This window comes from Helianthus annuus, chromosome 8 (genome assembly GCF_002127325.2).
Source record: "Helianthus annuus cultivar XRQ/B chromosome 8, HanXRQr2.0-SUNRISE, whole genome shotgun sequence".
Classification (NCBI taxonomy): Eukaryota; Viridiplantae; Streptophyta; class Magnoliopsida; order Asterales; family Asteraceae; genus Helianthus; species Helianthus annuus.
The window spans coordinates 104,052,288-104,071,223 of NC_035440.2; the positions used below are offsets into that span (position 1 = coordinate 104,052,288).

General features: G+C 35.0%; 2 protein-coding genes across 4 annotated transcripts; both read right to left on the reverse strand.

The window, feature by feature from the left end:
* Positions 1 to 2,429: 2,429 nt before the first annotated feature.
* LOC110873535 (peptidyl-prolyl cis-trans isomerase FKBP16-1, chloroplastic) lies at positions 2,430 to 8,440 on the reverse strand. Of its 3 annotated transcripts, XM_022122469.1 has the most exons (8): positions 8,345 to 8,440; positions 7,104 to 7,289; positions 6,976 to 7,010; positions 5,362 to 5,455; positions 5,216 to 5,276; positions 4,926 to 4,971; positions 3,684 to 3,754; positions 2,430 to 2,645 (listed from the first exon to the last, which is right to left on the reverse strand). In XM_022122469.1, the coding sequence occupies exons 1-8, from the start codon at positions 8,392 to 8,394 to the stop codon at positions 2,568 to 2,570; spliced, it is 621 nt and encodes a 206-aa protein (XP_021978161.1). In that variant the 5' UTR covers positions 8,395 to 8,440; the 3' UTR covers positions 2,430 to 2,567. The 3 variants fall into 3 exon arrangements, with proteins under 3 accessions (XP_021978161.1, XP_021978162.1, XP_035831737.1); XM_022122470.2 differs by lacking the exon at positions 8,345 to 8,440 and having other exon boundaries at positions 6,976 to 7,017; positions 7,104 to 7,265; XM_035975844.1 differs by lacking the exon at positions 2,430 to 2,645 and having other exon boundaries at positions 3,688 to 3,770.
* A 4,046-nt stretch (positions 8,441 to 12,486) lies between these two features.
* LOC110873533 (calcineurin B-like protein 2) lies at positions 12,487 to 18,684 on the reverse strand. The gene is made up of 10 exons (XM_022122468.2): positions 18,532 to 18,684; positions 15,520 to 15,595; positions 15,262 to 15,422; positions 14,329 to 14,411; positions 14,165 to 14,224; positions 13,914 to 14,022; positions 13,664 to 13,716; positions 13,279 to 13,359; positions 12,965 to 13,077; positions 12,487 to 12,741 (listed from the first exon to the last, which is right to left on the reverse strand). The coding sequence occupies exons 3-10, from the start codon at positions 15,383 to 15,385 to the stop codon at positions 12,684 to 12,686; spliced, it is 681 nt and encodes a 226-aa protein (XP_021978160.1). The 5' UTR covers positions 15,386 to 15,422; positions 15,520 to 15,595; positions 18,532 to 18,684; the 3' UTR covers positions 12,487 to 12,683.
* Between the last annotated feature and the right edge of the window lie 252 nt (positions 18,685 to 18,936).

The window sequence follows — 18,936 nt, forward strand, 5'->3', positions numbered from 1 at the left end:
TTATTAATAAAAATAATTCGAGCGAAACCGAGCGATCAACGAGCGAGCGGAGCTATGCTCATGCTCGGATTGAATTTGAATCGAACCGATCCGATCGGCTCATTTACAAACTGAGCGGGAATCGAACGAGCATTTTTCGAGCGATCGTCGAGCGATCTTCGATCGTCGAGCAGTTTGGGCAGCCCTATTTGTATACCTTAAAAAACAGTTTACTTAATTATATTTTTGTAATTTTTGTAGTTGTTAACATGTTAATAAAATAAACATTTAGAGCTCTGAAATTTAGATGTTGTTAGGCTCACATTTAATATAGGGTTGTTCTATTTCCACATCGAATCATAGATGTTGCTGGCATAGCCTTTGTCGGTTCACTTTATTCTATACGGCCGTATAACCTTATACGGCTCGTATAAACCATGTGTAAATAAGATGATACCATATGAATTTATTAGGACCCTTAATATAATCCAACATATATTGGATTAAAAAATATTTGTATACAAAGTTTGCTATTTTGAAACAAAAATATAATCGAATTTAATTTTAAAATAAAAGTAAAAAATAAAAATAAATCATGGTAAGTTAGAAGTAAAATCAGTTTACTAGTTTTGAATAAAGGAAAGAAAAATATTGGTGTAATGATTGACAATGTGATAACAGCATGTCTTGGGCCCTGTGTCAAAGTAGTATCTTTAAATAAAAAAAATAAAAAGGGTTGACTTGTAGGTACATTTAACACAACCCTAAAATAAAAGATTATCTTTTAATATTTATTGTTTAAATTTCATATATTATCTTATTTAGTTACCTTTTTAATTATCATTCATATCCTATAAATAGGATCTCTAGGGTTATTGTTTAAAGGAGTTTTTGAGTTGATTATTATAAAAAGAACTTTGTTCTTGGAACCTTTGGTTCAATTTATCGTCTTTGATTATCAACAATTTCTTGAGCCATTTAATTGCACGCGAAACTGCATCAAGTGGTATCAGCAGCTTCAGGTTCGTCAGGATGTCCACTTTTCGGAAAGACAGTCAACCGCACCACAGGTTCGCCGCCGGAGGCAGTGGTCCGGAACAGCGTGATCCGCGTGACGCCGAGATCGAGCGACTGATACGAGTGGACGCTAGAAACCCTAGCGTGATAACCTGCCTTCGATTACCCGAAAGACAAAGAACAATATTGTTCTAAAATAATTCTTATTCTTCTTCAATACCGCACTGCATGCGTAATTGTTCAAACTTGACGATAAATTCCTCTATAGGAAGTGCAGCCTGCTTAAATTTGTGGTATTCCAGAAACGAGTCTTGTTTATGATTTACGGGGACAAATTTGGAACGCATCAAGCGTTTCATCTTTTCCCACGTTTCAACCTTGTGTTTACCCTCCCGAAAACGTTGATTCTGAACATGCTACCACCATAAAGAAGCATATTTACGTAGGCGAATAGCGACGAGTTTTACCTTTAAATTGTCGGGGACTTGGCGGAGATCGAATATACGTTCGACGGTTTGGAGCCAATCAATGAAATCATCAGGTTCCATGCGTCCCTCAAACTCTGGAATTTCGGTGCGAATGCCCAGGGCGCGGATTGGATCAACAGGAGGCGGTGGTGGGGGTTCTTGGTGGCGGGGTGGGTGGGCAAAAATATTGTGAAACCGATCGTCGTTTTCGTCATCCCAGATGACAGATTCGGTTGTGGAATGATCATATGGGTCGTATCTATCAAATCCCTGTTGCTGATTGAATTCGAGTTCACGAATCCGTTGTTGCAGTCGCTCGATCTCGGCGTCATGCGAATCACGCTGTTCCGGACCACTGCCTCCGGCGGCGAATCTGTGGTGTGGTTGACGATCTTTCCGAAAAGTGGACATCCTGACGAACCTGAAGCTGCTGATACCACTTGATGCAGTTTCGCGTGCAATTAAATGGCTCAAGAAATTGTTGATAATCAAAGACGATAAATTGAACCAAAGGTTCCAAGAACAAAGTTCTTTTTATAATAATCAACTCAAAAACTCCTTTAAACAATAACCCTAGAGATCCTATTTATAGGATATGAATGATAATTAAAAAGGTAACTAAATAAGATAATATATGAAATTTAAACAATAAATATTAAAAGATAATCTTTTATTTTAACTTGTAGATATTCTGCATCATTTTTTAAATAATTATTTTCATTAAAAAGATTTTTCGTGACACAGAATATTAAGATAAGTACATTGCACTTATAGAAGTACATTCATATAGAATTAAAAATTCTCGCGTTTTCTTCCTTTGGACAAGATCACGAAGACTTTTATAACACGGTTAATGACTAGACTCTCAAAAGAGGCCCTGAACAAAGGCGGTGGGCCCGTTTGCTATAGTCAAGAAAGAAGGGGCCTCGACAAATCATGTTTGTCGATAAAAAGTGGCGATCAACATCAACATGTCGGTAACTCAATAGATATAATCATGATAAACTGAGTTGCTGAGTAAATACCATTAGTTGGAAACAATGTATCGTGTCGAAAGTCAACATGTTTGACCACATTATAGTTGCATAAAATATATACTAACTTTTATAAAACCTTGAGAAGTTGCACCTCAAATATCAAGGGCTCCTTGACATGAGACAAAAGGCTGCGTCGAGGACCAAACTGCAGCGAACAAGATAACTCATGATTTATATAAGAAGTTATTCCGATTAAACTGCCATTACTTTCCTTTTTGGGCAAGGTTTAAATCCAAAATTACCTTTTTGCCTCGTTGTTCTACATTTAAGTAGAGATGACAAGATAGTGTGGGTCAGGTAACCGGTTAAAACGGGTTTAATGGTACAGATCGAAACGGGCCAGGCCGAACTGGTTAGGCTAACCCAAAATTACTTTTTTTTTGCCTATTTTAAATCTTTTAAAAAAAAATGGTAATTGCGGGGTACCATTAGCCCCGGGAGGGTTCTCCCTCCCCATACAGCACTACCGCATAGCCGTCTGGCGGTGAGTCCCCCAGCCGAGTGGACTTCAGGTAAGGGTGCGCAGCAGCCGGGATTCGAACCTGAGTCCCCACGGTTTTTGCGGGGTGCGGTGGCCACTGGGCTGACACCCAGTGGTTTATTTTTATTTATTTATTTATTTATTTTTTTAATTGCACATGTGTTGGGTGCAAAAAAAGCGAAATTTTTATTATATTTTTTTACATTTTTAACCCTCTAGGAGGTTGTATTGTATGCATAAACATTAACCTTAGGCCCCTTTTACCCCTTTCACACATTCTCCTTTCACTTATCTTTTATATAACCCGATTGAAACTTGGCAATTAAACGGTTCGGTCCGGTTTGAAACTTGGAACTGCCCGTTTAACTTTAATTATTTATATATTTTCTTATTTTTGAAATATGTAGCTTATCTATCTATATGTATTATAATGAACCATCTTCATCATTTTTATACAAACTAATGATTTTGGGGGAAAATTGGCTCCAACCGCCAAAACCGAACCGTTAAACTGCCAAACCGCCCGACCCACCCAACCTGACCTGGCTAGTTTGGTTTATCATTTCCCAAAACCGTGGTTAGCCCAGAATTTTCGTAAAAACTGGCCGAGCCGGACCATGAACACCCCAAAGTAATAATATCACATATAGCATGCAAAAACGATGAGCTTTAGGGTTCATATGAAGAAAAGTTAGGACAAACCTCATCGGGAATCGGTCCCAAATTCTCCTTGACATATCCTACAGAAGGAGGAATTAGTGCCCTTCTCTTACCTGAAAATAACGTATGCTGGTTTAACGAGAAGACGAGTCAAAACAGCGTTTAGATTAGTCTGATATAATATTATAATGTTTTATTATCATTAGTCTTTATAACAGAAAAACAGTTTAATGGCTTTGCAAAGCAGAAAGCATGATCCGGGATGATATTTAACAAGTACGTTAGATTTCCCACGTTGCGTTGGAATGATACGGATTACCACATCATCAAACAATACATTAGCAAATACGCAATATAACAATAACAATAACAATATAACAATATAACAATAACACAATAACAATAACAATAACAATAACAATAACAATAACAATAATGATTGATAATATAATAAAAAAATAAGATTTAAATTACTTTAATATATCATGAGAATTTGGTAAAATGAATTTGTCATTAGAAATTGGTCAAAGCAAACATCGTACTCAACAGAAGGTAATTCAAAATCTCAATAGAAAATGGAGGTTTTCTAATGAACAGACATTATATCAAATTCTGGATTTCTGAGAGACTGTAAAACTAGGGGTGTAAATGAAGCGGAGCGGCTCGAGAAAAAGCTCAAACGAGCCCGAGCCTCAAATATGAATCATTTAGTTATCGAGCCCGAGCTCGAACTTTACATACAAAGCTCGTTTAGGCTTGCGAGAGCCTAAACAAGCCCAAACAATTTTTTTTTTTATTTTTTATTTGTATATATAATATACCTACTATTTAACATTGGCGAGCTGAGCTTCAGCTCGTTTAAGCTATTGAAGTGAGCTCGAGCCGAGTTTTTAGCTTGTTTTAAAATTGTTCTCAAATTACCACGAGCCGAGCCGAGCCAAACTCGAGCTCTTGGGCTTTACTTTCGAGCCGAGCTCGAGCCCAAAATAGTAGGCTCGAACCGAGTCAAGCTTGAGCCTAGTCAGGCCCGGGCTCGGCTCGTTTACACCCCTAAGTAAAACTAATATATTTTGTTATCTTTTTTTTTTTCAGGTTTTTTTTTTGGTAGGGGGCTGGTTTGAGGGTGGTGTTAATGAAGTAGGTAAGTTTTCATTCTCAAATCCAACTATTATTGAGAAGCAATTAAGCAAATACCAAAATCTTTCATGTTTTGTCGGTCCACTGTTATTCTACATAAATTAGAGAACAATGCGAAAATAACATATATAAATAAAAGTAACATACCTCCAGCCTTCATTCCAATTATGACTTCTTTCAAACCCTTTATAATCTGTCAAATTAAACAACCAGTTATCTCAGTTAAACAGACATAGTCTTTTCTTTCATTGAATCTATATGAACCTTCTTACATTTTCCAAGCTAAATTCTTTCAACGCTTTCTCGTCCACTTTTTTAATTAAATATTAAGCATTAATTAAAATTACAAGTGATGACCACCCCTACCCCCTAACCATCAAAGCGGAATATAAGCAAGAATTAATGTTGATAATTCATGACATTTGAATGACACTAACCTCTTTCTCATTTAGAGGAAGTATAACGGGGGAACTTTCTCCACTAAATTGATCCACAGTACTGCAATTTTTTTTTAAATTATTGAACTTGTAAGTGCGATGAATTACAATAATAACATCTAAGAGCAAGAGCTTGCTGCACCTACCTGTGTACAAAATACCCGTTTGACCGCCGGCAGACATAGTTGACTTCAACCAGATCTCCTTCACGAGCTTCTTTACCTTCACCGTCAATTATATCTACAAAGAGAAACCAAATGAAGTTATACAGTTTTAGCTTTTGCAAAGAATGCAAGGTTTTGATGGCTTTTGGTTTGTGGTTTGTGGTTGTGTGTAGGGCTGTAAACGAACCGAACGAACATGAACAAGGTCTTGTTCGTGTTCATTCATTAAGGAATGATCATGTTCATGAACGGTTCAAGAACGCTTACCGAACGAGATTTCTTATTCGTGTTTGTTCATTAAGGAAATGAACGTGTTCATGAACTGTTCACGAACAGTTACCAAATGCAAATGAACTCAAACAAAGGTTAATGAATATAAACGAAAACAAACGTTTATTAACATAAATGAATATACACGAACATATATTTATTTTAGAATAAAATCTGCAATTTTCATCATAAAGATTATGAGAAATCCACCAAAAAATAAATAAGCACTTAACATAATTACTGAACACGGTTGACATAATTATTAGAAACATGATTAACACCAATCTAAGAAGTTTGTCAAGCTTTAACACAAACTGAAACTGAAATTGCCAAATAAGGGATATTGGGAAAGGCATATAGTATAACTAAGGTTTCGAATTTTTAAAATCTAAAAAAATAAAACAAAAATACAACATATAAAAACCTTTAAATGAACAAATCCAAATGAACATAATTGAGCGAACACATTAACGAGCGTGCACGAACATAAACGGAATGCAAGCTCTGTTCATGTTCTTTCGTTTAACTTAACGAACAAAATTTCTTGTTCGTGTTCGTTCATTTATTAAACATAGTTATCAAAGGCGCGAAGGGCACTCAAGGCGCTTAGGCTCCGCTTAGGGCCTAGGCGATAGGCGCAAAAAAAGCGTGGGCTTGAGAAAAAAAAGCGCACTTAAATAAAATAAATTAAAAAGTTCATTAAAGCAATAAAGTACTCAAAACCAAAACCAAAATGTTCATACTCGCACTTAAAAAGTCTCAGATAACAAAATACTCGGAACAAAAATGTTCATATTGGCTGCGCTATAATTACCTTGGAAGCATAAGCACATTTACTGTGAATCGACCAGAAAAAACGCCTAGGCTCCAAAAGCACACGTTTTTGATAACTATGTTATTAAACGAACGAACATAAAGGAACTTCCCGCCAAACAGTTCACGAACTGGTCGCTGAACGTTCCATTTGTTTACAGCCCTACATATAAGTATGGGTATGATAGCAGCGTGGAACGGGAATGAGAATAAGAGTCAGTTACTAAACCCACCATCTTTGGCAGATATGAAGAAACCTCATTTCGAGAAAAGATTCCTAATTTTGAAAACAATATCTTCAAACCAGACGTCACCTATCACTACCATTCTCTCTCCATCAATCCAAACACACCCAGAAACTCATATAATATTGTACAAAAATATTACCACTATACTAATCAATTACAATTCATTTAACCAATTAAAATTTTAAAACAACAAAAACTACCTGATATGTTAGGGAAAACCGGTAATCTTACACATTTAGTGGTAAATATAACATAAAGAAGTTACCTTGTATTCGCACTCCACTATCAAGCTTCTGGGTCCTAAATGCTTACAATTCAAATAGATGTTGAAAATAAATAATAGTTGGTGAAGCTTCTGATAAAATAAATTAAAGAACGATACGTAATACACACCGAATAACCTCAGGTTCATTCATCTCCAAGGCTTCAGCGATAAGAGGAACGTTCAATAAAACCGGTATGAATCCAAATGAGTGCAAAAGCAGCCTTCTTGGAATCATTTTGGTTTTCGTTATTTTTCCGGTTGACTTTTTGACCACATGCTTCTTGGTTTCAGCAGCTCTATAGAAAAACTGTGTTCTTGACACAGTGACAAGTAAGATTTTGAGATCATGAACTAGAGTCTTCATTAGGCAAAACAGGGTGTTCGGGAATTACCGAATTATAACTGCTTATCAACTGAAATAAGATGTTTGGGATAAGCAATCCCAAACACTCTTAAAACAGCTTTTACATGTATAGAAACACGATAACCAGATAAGCAGTTTTACTAAGCATTCCCAAACATCCCACAAGTGTGCATTGATTGTCAAATGGTATATAATTCATATTTTTCCAGCTTTAATGCTCTGCTGGAACCATGTACATATAACTTTAACCATCATTTCTAAATCATAGTTAAGCGCATGAAATAAAACACAGCCAATTTAGTCGACAATCAATGTACACGATAAGGTAGGAAACCGGGTCAAATGAACTCCGATTAACCTCATTCCAGCGGCGTTGGAACCAGGTCGTCCAACCCTATTCATATATACATAGGGTTTAGCTTATGTTTTAGCTTTTAGGGTTTATAGCTTAGATTTTAGGGTTAAGGGGTTAGGGTTCGACGAGCCAGTCCCAACGCCCTAGAATGAGCTCAATCAGAGTTCGTTTGACCCAGTTTCCTAACTTTCTTAGATTAAGGACATTTTGTCAATCGGAGTTCAATCGGTCAAAGGCAGTCAAAGTCGATCAAAATGGTCACAAATCTTTGAAGCATTTGAAAACTTATACTTATTAATCCAATCTGATTAGTAAGTTTGAATTATTATATATAAAATTTTGAAAACTTTTGTGTGTATATATAAGTTTGAAAAAAATTGTGTGTAGGTTTAAAAAATTACATACAAAATTCTCAACTGGAGCTAATTAATTTGCACTAATTCCATATAATATTTAGAAGAACAATTAATAAATTTCACAACTATACATACACATACTCGATTTCTAGGTCACAAGGTTCTACAATCATAACTTCATCTCATCCAATTGACATAGAATTTGAAAATTAAAGCCTAAAGATGATGATTATCGATGGAGTAACAGGTTACATTGAAGCTAGGGTTTACTAACTTAAAAGAAGAATTTGATACCGTTGACGATTGGAAACGTTGATTAGGGTTTTGAATTGAAGAGTTTCCATAGCTCCAATTGGATAACGGATAATTCTTTTTTGGGTGATTAACCGATTTATAACCGAATTTTAACTCAAAAAAATCGAACGGAAAAAACCGAACCAAATAAAAAACCAGTGTGGGTCAGTTAATTGTTTTTTTTTTTAAATCGAAAGTAGCGGGTCGGTTATGTTTATCAATGTTTCAATACCCACCATAACTGAACCTTACCAACATCTAATAAATTCTTTGTCGGATTTTGGACTTCACAATTTTTCAATATTTGATGTTTTTGGTTTAACGTTTATTAGAATTTATGCGTTATATCATATTGTTTTGGTTGAATGTTTGTTTGAGTTTATTGTTTATGTCATATCGTTTTGTTTGAATGTTTGGTAATAAACGGTATTAATATTATAAATTACATGTATCTTTTTAATACTATGTAATACATTAATATATACAAAAGTATAATAATAATTTATGTCATGGTCAAAAAAAGTTTTGAGTTATTTTAAGTTAGACGTAAATTTATGGTTAACGGACCCACTGTAACCATCAAAACTGATTAATCGTATCGGTTATGGTTATAATTATCCAGTAACCGACGTCACAGTCACGGTTATGATTTTTGGTCAAAACCGACCCATACACAACCCTACTTTTATCTTTCATTTGTGTCTCCTTTAGAAAGTTTTGGTTCAAACTTTACCCCTAGAGCGGCTATGTTGTATTAGGAACGTGACACACGAACCGAATCCGATGGGCAAACCCAAAGCATTCGAGACAGGTATTCGGGTATGGAATTATTATTAAAGGAATTATGAGTATGGGGCATGTATGATATAAGGTGATACACAAAGTGATTACTCGAAACATACGAACCTGTTTATTGAAACTACCTTGTAAATTATCTTTTGTCCTTGGTAATTGAATAACCTACTAATTCACTAATTTCTAGTTTTCTTGGGTAATAAAATTATATAAAACTTAAAATAGTAAGAAATGCATTCGAGAATCCCAATGGGTAATTTTTAACTAGCTGACGGTATAGTGATGACGATTATACCCTTATTCATCACAAACCCAATGAATATGGTACTAAGTTTAACAGTAACTATCTCAAACTCCCCCTCATTGCCATCCTTGCATCTTGATCTCACGAGTTATGCCCATTATTTAAACATCATTCAAGACAGCAGCAATATAGTTTAACAAAAGTTTCACCATGCCCCCTTTCTTATTTCGACTAATGTGTTTGAATGTGATCCGATGATATTTTTAGCGAGTGGTGGAAGCGAAACTTCTTTAGCTTTTCGGTTGTAATATAAATCTGCAAGACCCTAAAATCGGGTGTTAAACAGTTGGATCATCATTGCATAAATAGTCTAAAATATTTGATTTTTTTAATAATATACGAGGCGAAAAACATTTAAGTCAATTTCCCCAAACACAGGAAACATTTAAATTTAAATAAAAAAATTTAATGTATAAAAAGTGATTTATTAAACAAGCGTTTTTAACTAGAAATGTCATCTTCAAATGCTGTGTAGCTTCATGCAACGTCTAAGTGGCCTTTCGTTCATCCATCTAACCTGAAATCAATCTAACGTGCATGCAAAAGTCAGCTAGGCAAAATTGAGCTAATTGACAACTCCAAGCATGTCTAACCATTCGGCGAAAGATACAAAGCAGTTCCAAAAATCCCGGTAAGTACCATCATTGCTTTTTAATCATTAAAAACACCTACAAATATGCTAACAAATAATTGCATTGCTGATTGTAGCAAAGAATACTGTATCTTTACCTAGAAAGTCGCACAAAACCTGCACTATGAATGAAAAGATTAGAGTGTGCTACAATAAAAAAAAAATATATATATATACATGTATATATGCCTTGGAGAACTTTGAAAAATGGGGTGGACTGCGGAGTGTTTACCATGAGACACATGGAAACATACAAAGGGAAAATAACTGTAAGACCTTTATTATATCAATCGTAATTTCATAAATAATTTGAATTTAAGTGTACTTTTACAATACATGTCCTTTAAAGATCTACGAATTTCATAAAACGTCTTAAAATTTAAAGCATTTCAACATATTATCGTTGTTTAATTTCGAAATGACGAAATGTAATGCGGAAGCTTGAACTTAATCGTGTTCGGTTCTTTGTTGAACTTGATCATCATCCGATACTTCCAATCGTTACCTATATTTCATAAACCATGAAATACGGTAGTTATTTGGAGTTTATAACATATCTAAGTGAGTCCGTATGTCAAAACAAGTAAGATAAACAACGTTTGCCAGTTCTGGTGTCCGTCACGGGCCGCGGGTGGCGAAAGGCTGTGGTGGGGCGCGGCGCCAAAGGGCCTTGCCCGCCGTAGGTGGCGAAAGCCTGTTATTTCCAGAAAGTTTCGTAGCTGAGAGCTGCAAGCTCCCAGCACTACCATTTTTCTTTTATAAACTCATAACTTCTCCAATTCTCATCTGTTTTACTTCAAACTTGTTTCTAAATGACCGTAAAACCATGGCCTACATATTTAACCCAAAATCCTTAACCCGGATTCATAACTTCTATGAATTACGCAACCATTACCCGCTTTATGCGTATTTTTTTACCCGTTATGAGATTTAAGCACTTTAAGCTTAAATTATCTACAATCCTTCATATCTCTTATTCCCGCTTAATGATCTTCATTCATCTATCATCACAACATCAATTGTGATGGATTATGATAGGAAAATTCATTATATTCCCATTTTACCCTCAAGTTTGACACATTTACCAAAAAGACCCATTATGTATTTTTAAGTCAAAATAGTTAAGACTACCATTGTATCCTACCGAAAGGATTTTACCAAATTATAAAACTCACATTCAAACTACCCTTATGGGTCGTTTGCCCGGTTTATCATCCGAGAGCATTTTAATCAACTTTAGTCCTTCAATAACTAAAGACATTTTAAAAGCTTGTTTCGACCAAGACTACTCTTTTAACCCGTATCCTATTTTAATTTCATTATGTCCATAAGAACATAATATCAAAATTTCAATTTGCTTGATATACCTCACCTTGGGTAATTCGAAACCCACCTACGACTCGATTAACTCTCGTCGAACCTTATGTTCTCAATGAGAGTTGACCCATTTCACATACCTGAATCGGGTCAAAGCAATAACCCGTTTTAATACCTCGTCATATTAGTTGCTAATTGCGTTACAAATTTGTTTACATTCCGTTTCAAAAACTCTACTGCTGGTAGCAACACTTTATGAGGGTCAAACCATAACAAAGTGATAACATTAGATATCGTTATTAGGAGAAAAGTTATCGGACTGAGGATCAGCATCACTCTCGTGTTCTGCCTGATTTCAACTTGAAATTGCATTACTTAGTACCCTTAGATGAATAATACAATTCACTATTCGGTTTCCTCTTCTTCATAGAGGCATGTTTCAAATCCGCTCGCATACACACCAGAACTTATTAGGTCTTTCTATTTTGATCGAGTTTTGGTTTCGGTTAGGACCCTCAACAAGCTTTCGTTTGAACTAAAGAGTGTTTAGTCTTGGGTTATACATTCTGCAAATCCTTTTAAAGGGGTTATTCAAAATCGATTATACACTTACTGTTTTAGTACAAATAACAAATAAATAAAGAAATGTATGTGTTGAGATCTCGTGTTCCACATTTGTCTCCAAACATTTATGGACTTGTTGAGATGTGATCACTTCCACCTTAAGTGCGGTATCCTTGCCCCCTCGAATGAGTAGATCGACGATACGGAGTGAATTATGCCCAAAACAAAATTCTTTCTCGGAGGTTCCCCCGCCTCTCTTCTCTGGATCCCCTCAATTTGACATCACATGGGCCATCCATTGAGGTTACAGAGGTCTAGCTCGTCTGTTACAGTACAACCCTCACATCCCGGTAGAAATCAGTCCACCAAAGAAGGCGACGTAGCGAGTCTGTGGGCGCTATCGTCCATGTTCACTGATTACACCATTATACAATACAAGTCGTTTGGAACACGACAATAGATTTGGTTCTCATACATGGGGTTCATTATTTTTTTTTGGAATCCAAAAATCTTTGTAAATAAAGGGGGATATGTGCTGCCAACAATAATTCTTATTCAATAATCATAGTCTAATAATAAAGGTGTCTTATAAACATAATATACTTTGATAGAATGGCGGTCACAATCAAATCATTCAAAAACCAAAAGTTTATCCACAAACTCACCTCTGCTTGTGAGAACAAAACCACAATAAAAACACACAAATCTCCGACTACGTTCTCAATTGGTTACGTATCCTCTACTCTCGAGTGAAAAACGAAGCTTGGAAACGTTGTCGTGATATCCCTACATCAAATTCCAAGAAAAATTTAAGATTAAAAGGACAAACCGCATGAAATAAAAACAAAATAAACTTTTTCTTGATTGTAGCAAGCAATTTTTTAAAAAAGATCTAAGAACAGAAACCAACTTGCACTTGTGGTTTTTAACAACCAGGTTAGATTTTATAAATGATTGTAGTAAAAAAAATATTTAAATAATAATAACAACAAATAGAAGGTATACGTACTTGAGATACTGAAGCGTCATATTTTTTAAAAGGGATGGATGTCGCAGTACAAGACTCCTCCATTCTTCTTTGTCGATCTTCCCATCATGTTTTGTATCGGCTTCCTCAAATGTCTAAAAAAATACTTGTTTATTAATTATTATGTTCAAGAAATATTATAAAAAATGGATATTTATGAATGATAACTATTTTTCACAAGGCAAACAGGTTGGTGGGTTGTAATTAAGTTGTATATAGGGAAGTAAACAATGTCGAAAATTATTATTATCCAAGGTTTGAAGCAAAAAAAAAAAAAAAAGAGTCAGAAAAACTACCTTGTCGATGATGCTTTCGATGACATCATCTGAAAGATTCATGCCTGACTCAGCAAGGGTAGCTACCACCATTTGCTTTACCTACATATTGAAAAGTTGACCAAACGATCAGTGTGTTGACTACAGTCAAACAAGACGACAATTAAACGTGTGAAATTAACAATTGAGCTACAACATCAACAGCATAGTCTTCCTACAAAGAGTTGATTTGAGAAATCTAGAGAGAAATTTAAGAGTTTTATAGATGATTAGATAAACGGAATAAAATGACATCTATATATGTTAAAGAGAAGAGTATTTTAGATGTTAAACATTAACCAACTTCCAGTTTCTAGTAATAAAAATCGCTAAAAACGCAGTGTTTTCGTCTACGAAAAAATTTCACCTCTTGCCTCTCTATGAAACCTTGCTGCTTGAGGTCATAAAGCTGAAAGGAAACTACAAACAAAAAAAGAAAGAATAAGATTCTTGATCGTACAATATGTTACACATTCACACACACACACAGACACACACATGTATATAATCAGGATCAAATAAGAAAAGTATTGCAAAGAACTGTAAGAAGTAAGAACTAATTGAAGTAAATTAATACTATATTAACAGAGAAATAAAAAAATAAGATTTAAACTTACATTCAATTTTATCATCAACAGGGGCATTAGGATGAAATACTGAGAGTGCACGAGCGAACTCCTCGAAACCCAGGATTCCATTATGCTTCGTGTCAAACAGGTCAAACACCTAGAGTTGACCAATAATATAAGGTCAAACAATGCTTCTCCATAGTCAATACCATGCCATAATCCAACTACAGCTTCTTCTTGAAAGTCTTATGCATGGGAAACCTATCCCTATTTATGGTTCTTTAAAAATAAAAACATACCCGATCGGCAAACAAGCTTTCTTTTTTATTCGTCTTAAACAATGCCAGCTGGAACTCCTCCTGCGATGGGTATCAAAGTTAAATTCTTTCACTGGCAAAAAAAAAAAAAAAAAAAAAAAACAAACCAAACGTGGAGACCACGATAAAGGAACATCAATACTTACCTTATTAATTAGCCCATCATCAATGACTGCACTGCTTATCTTCTTAAATAACTCATAAAGTGCCTCAATTTCACTTACACTAACTGCATTAAGAAAATAATAACCTTTTTTCAGTATGATGTCAGCTTCTTTCATCATGAATTAAAAAAAGACAAATCTTAACATGAATAGTTTCCAAAATGCCATCTTTAAGATCATCAATACAAATTGTTGCCTTGTTGGTACAGAGAAAGCATTTACAATTTACATCCAGTCATGATCACATAAAAGAAGTATCATTAGCCTATATATGTAATCAATTTTTACCGACTATTTTTTTACATAATACAAAATTTTTGAAAGTTTGTCAAAAATGACCATGGGTACATTTTTTGTACATCTTAGTCACTAAGTCCAATTTAGGTCATTTTGTATGCAAAAAATGACTCATAAATATTAAAATTTAGTTTAAATAAATGTTAATGTTAAATTAACATATAAAATTAAATTTAGCGTAAAATGCCATTTTAGTCCCTGAGGTTTGGTCAGTTTTGCGACTTTCGTCCAAATGTTTGTTTTTCCGCATCTGGATCCAAAAGGTTTGAAATCTTGCCATTTTCATCCGGGCCGTTAACTCCATCCACAATTCTCCGTTAAGTCATGGGTATTTTCCTCTTTTTTATTTAGTAAGGGTATTTTGATAACTTGTACATTATGCTAAATGCTTGTACATGAAAATGACCAAATTGCCCTTTAAGTTAACAAAAAAAAAAGACGAAAACACCCCTGACCAAATTTCCCTTTAAGTTAACAAACCTTTTGGATCCAGATGCGAAAAAACAAACCTTTGGACGAAAAACACAAAATACGCCCAACCAAAGGGATGAAAATGACATTTTACTGTATTAAATTTACACAGAAAAATGCAATGGAATAATTAAAATAGTTGCATACACACTGTCTCTCTGGCTAGAATTTCAGGATCTTCAAGGCCTCTTGATTGTTTATACAGCTCAAGATCACAGCAGTGTAGCAGGGAAGCAAATAAGTGTCTGACCCCCTCTAAACACTGAGACATGGTACCTGTTGCACATTAAAATGATCCATACTTGCTCCTGAAATGAAAAAAAAAAAAGAAAATATTGTCAAAGCATTTCAACTACATGAAAAAAATGCAAAAGGGGAAGGAGCAAATGGAAGGATAGAAGTTACCTTTTGACCATTTCCTATTGCTGATTTAATTTAAACTTTATAAATCACTTGATGAGAAGGAGCAATCAATTTATAACTGTCAGAATTGATATAAAATCTTATCAGTAAACATTGCTATAATAGCTTCCACCCTACCAAAAAGTAATAAGAATAATAAAAAGAATAAGGATAAGAACAAAAATGAGAATTTAAGCTCTTTCAAGAACCATGATTAACTTTCAAGACGGAATATCTTTCATAAATATTAGCTTAAGAACGTTTTAGTTATTACATAAATTTGGTTTGGAGTCAAATCTTTCTTGACTAATCATGCAAAACACGCCATCTTTTTTTATCACATTGTTAAATGACCTATGGAGATAAATATTAAGCTCTTTCAAGATGGAATATTTTTCATAAATGCGAGCAGGGGCGGACCCACATTGGTGCCACCGGGGTCCCCGGACCCCAATCTTTTTTAAAAAAAAAGTAGATTCAGTATATTAAATTGTATATGGACCCCATAAATACAATTAGGTGGACACCATAGAAATGAAAAGAAAGCTGGTGTAGTGGTAAATCTCCCTCTTTTCCACCAAGAGGTCATGGGTTCAATCCTTGATAAGCCCATTTTTCTTATTTTCTTAAAAAAAATCTAGTTCAAACCTCACTTTAACTCGACCCGAACGAGGACCGACCCAAAAATGGACCCCATTGAAATAAAATCCTGGGTCCGCCACTGAATGCGAGTGTTGCATGACTTGGTTTGGAGATAAATATTAGATGATTTATCATGTAATAAATACCAACCTTCGTTAATCACACAAGTGACAACCTATAGTGTGCCGTGTGAATTTAGTTTGGAGATAAATGTCACATGATTGATGAGGTAAAAATACTAATTTTCATTAATTACATGAGTGATGATCCATATAGTATACATGGTGTTGCACAAATTCGGTTTGGAGATATATGCCTCATTATTCTACCTATACATTGCCATCCACTCATCATCAAAGGTTTTGGCGGCATTGCCTGGGAAAGTGTCCATGGAATCCAGTTTCGTCCTTATCTTTGTTGCTTTACCATGTGCTCCGGTTTGTGTTGTGGGTTTGATGATGGTAGCTTACCACGCTTGGCTTCAACGGAAATCGATGGCCTATAAAGAATTACTCGTAGAGGCGCTTCCGAAATTATCAGATAATTCAACTAAGTAAGATAACAAAGAAAAGCTATTCTTCAACGAGTGTGTGATCTGTTTGGTGGAATAAGCAGATGGAGACAAGATTCAAGTGTTGTCGCAGTGCGAACACGGAATTCACTCGTCTTGTCATTCATGTAGACAGATTGTGGTGGTCGGTATAAATGGAAAAAGTGTAGCAGTGTGGCAACACCCAGATCTCTCTCCACAAAATAGATCACACACTCGCCGAAGGGAAGCCTTCCCCCGTTATCTTCCTTAGTCAAATCATATGAGAATTTTGGAAGTGCCTCTCCGAACTCCTCCTTAAATCCTTTATTGGCATCGATTTCCGCTGAAGCCAAGTGCAGTAAGCTATAACTATCAAACCTCACAAACCACAGCACATATTCCATGGACACTTTCTCACGTGATCCCATCACCGCCTTTTATGATAAGCGGACGACGGGGGGTAAGAATCTGTACAGACGAGTCATAGCACATTCACTGCAACTGACATGGCTAGTAATTAGAAAATGTTTTCAATACATTTTATGTTAACACGAAAGTGGCCCCAACTTTTGATCTACATTGAAAACACATTTTAAGGAGATTTTTGACTTGTACGATTTAGTTTACAAGCAAGAGTCTTAGTGTAATTCTTTTTTTTTAAGCATAAGAGTGCTTTTTCTTAATAATTCATACTTCCACTTTGCAATATTTTTTTATTACAAACTTTGATTTATACACTTTAGTCACGTGAGCAATCACCCTTTATAAGAATTTCTCTATTTCCCAAAGTTGCATAGTTATCATAATCAAAGTTCAAGTTTCCAGTCGTAACTAAATATTTTTTTTTGTTTGTCTACTAAATTATTTCTTTTCATGATTCCAAAATAAACGAAACATGCAAATTTATTGCCAACTACAAATGATTATATGTTCAATCTCATTGTCTCCTCCTTTAAATCACCAAACTACATAGAGCAAATAAATGACTGAAAAAAAAACAAAACAAAACCTATGCATAGTCAGGGCATGTATGGCCCTTCCAACCACAATCGATGACTACAACAATAAACCAATTACCATGCCTAGAAAACAAAATCCAATCTAAGTTTCATGGAAGATCAACGTCCCGACTAGAATCATCAATCATCAAATCCAAAGAAAATTCAAAATGAAGGTCGAGCAACACAATCAATCACATGATTCCACTGCTAAGGGTTGGACATAAATTTTCAATCCAATCAATCAAGCAACTTAAGTCAACTACAACCATGCTAATCTCTATAAAATATATCCAAGTCTTCAACATTTGGAGTTGAATTTATTATATAAGATCATCACCCACAAGCAAATCTCTATTAATGGTCACATTCTCAAAATATTTATTGACTTTTATACATCATGAATTCTGGTCCAAAACTCCAAATGTTGTCACCAATACACCGATTACTTTCGAGACAAATCAAGCTCATACCAAAACCCTAAAACAACCTAACATATCAATCAGCTAACATGCAAATCACAAAATAACAAATCCTATACTTGAAACTTACTTTCAGATCTCGATACTTACTCCACAGAAAATTCTAATCAAACTAAATCAACTAAACATGAACCCTAGATCTTCAAACTGTAACAATTCGCAATCACAGATCCTCAATTTCCTCAACACATAATTCAATTTCCTTAACACTAAACCACAATTCAACAATTCAACAATTCAACAACTCAACAATTCAAAACGAACAATTAGCTCACTATAAACACTTACAGATCTCGTATTGAACACAGATTCAATCTCACAGCGAAATATAATGATGTAGATGCGGAAATTGACAACTAACCTTGCGAAAAACAGTCGGATGTGTGCTGAAATAGAGAAAACCTAGCGGATTTTGTGGATTTACTGACGAATATCGACTCGAAGATTCAAAAAATTGAAATCAAACTGAAACCAGAAAAACCTATAAATAATGATTTGAGGAAGAATAAGATTGAAGTGATGGAGATAGGGTACATATCCGTAACCAACAAAGGAACTTTACTTTTATGTCATTTTCACCCCTTCAAATAACTTACATGAACCGTTTTAGTCCTTTTTTCTTGTGACTAAAGTTAACAAGTTTTCTTAACTCAGTCACACTTCCTTAAAACTAGTAGAAGAATTTCTTCGCGCATTGTGGTGGTACCAGTGCTCGACACGTGTTTTACACTGATTGGAAACCGAAAACGAATATTGGTAACTTTTT

Bases quoted from the DNA above. Each gene is read 5' to 3' on its own strand.
- LOC110873535 (XM_022122469.1), bottom strand. From the start codon at position 8,394: ATGGAAACTCTTCAATTCAAAACCCTAATCAACGTTTCCAATCGTCAA. The intron at 4,972-5,215 runs GTTAGTGTCATT...TTAATTTGACAG, and splicing joins TTCCTCTAAATGAGAAAGAG to ATTATAAAGGGTTTGAAAGA. The intron at 2,646-3,683 runs GTTTGTCCTAAC...TGTTCGCTGCAG, and splicing joins TGGGACCGATTCCCGATGAG to TTTGGTCCTCGACGCAGCCT.
- LOC110873533 (XM_022122468.2), bottom strand. From the start codon at position 15,385: ATGTCTCAGTGTTTAGAGGGGGTCAGACACTTATTTGCTTCCCTGCTA. The intron at 14,412-15,261 runs GTATGCAACTAT...TTCTTAATGCAG, and splicing joins TCTAGCCAGAGAGACAGTGT to TTAGTGTAAGTGAAATTGAG. The intron at 13,078-13,278 runs GTAGTTTTTCTG...GTATTTTTTTAG, and splicing joins TCGAAAGCATCATCGACAAG to ACATTTGAGGAAGCCGATAC.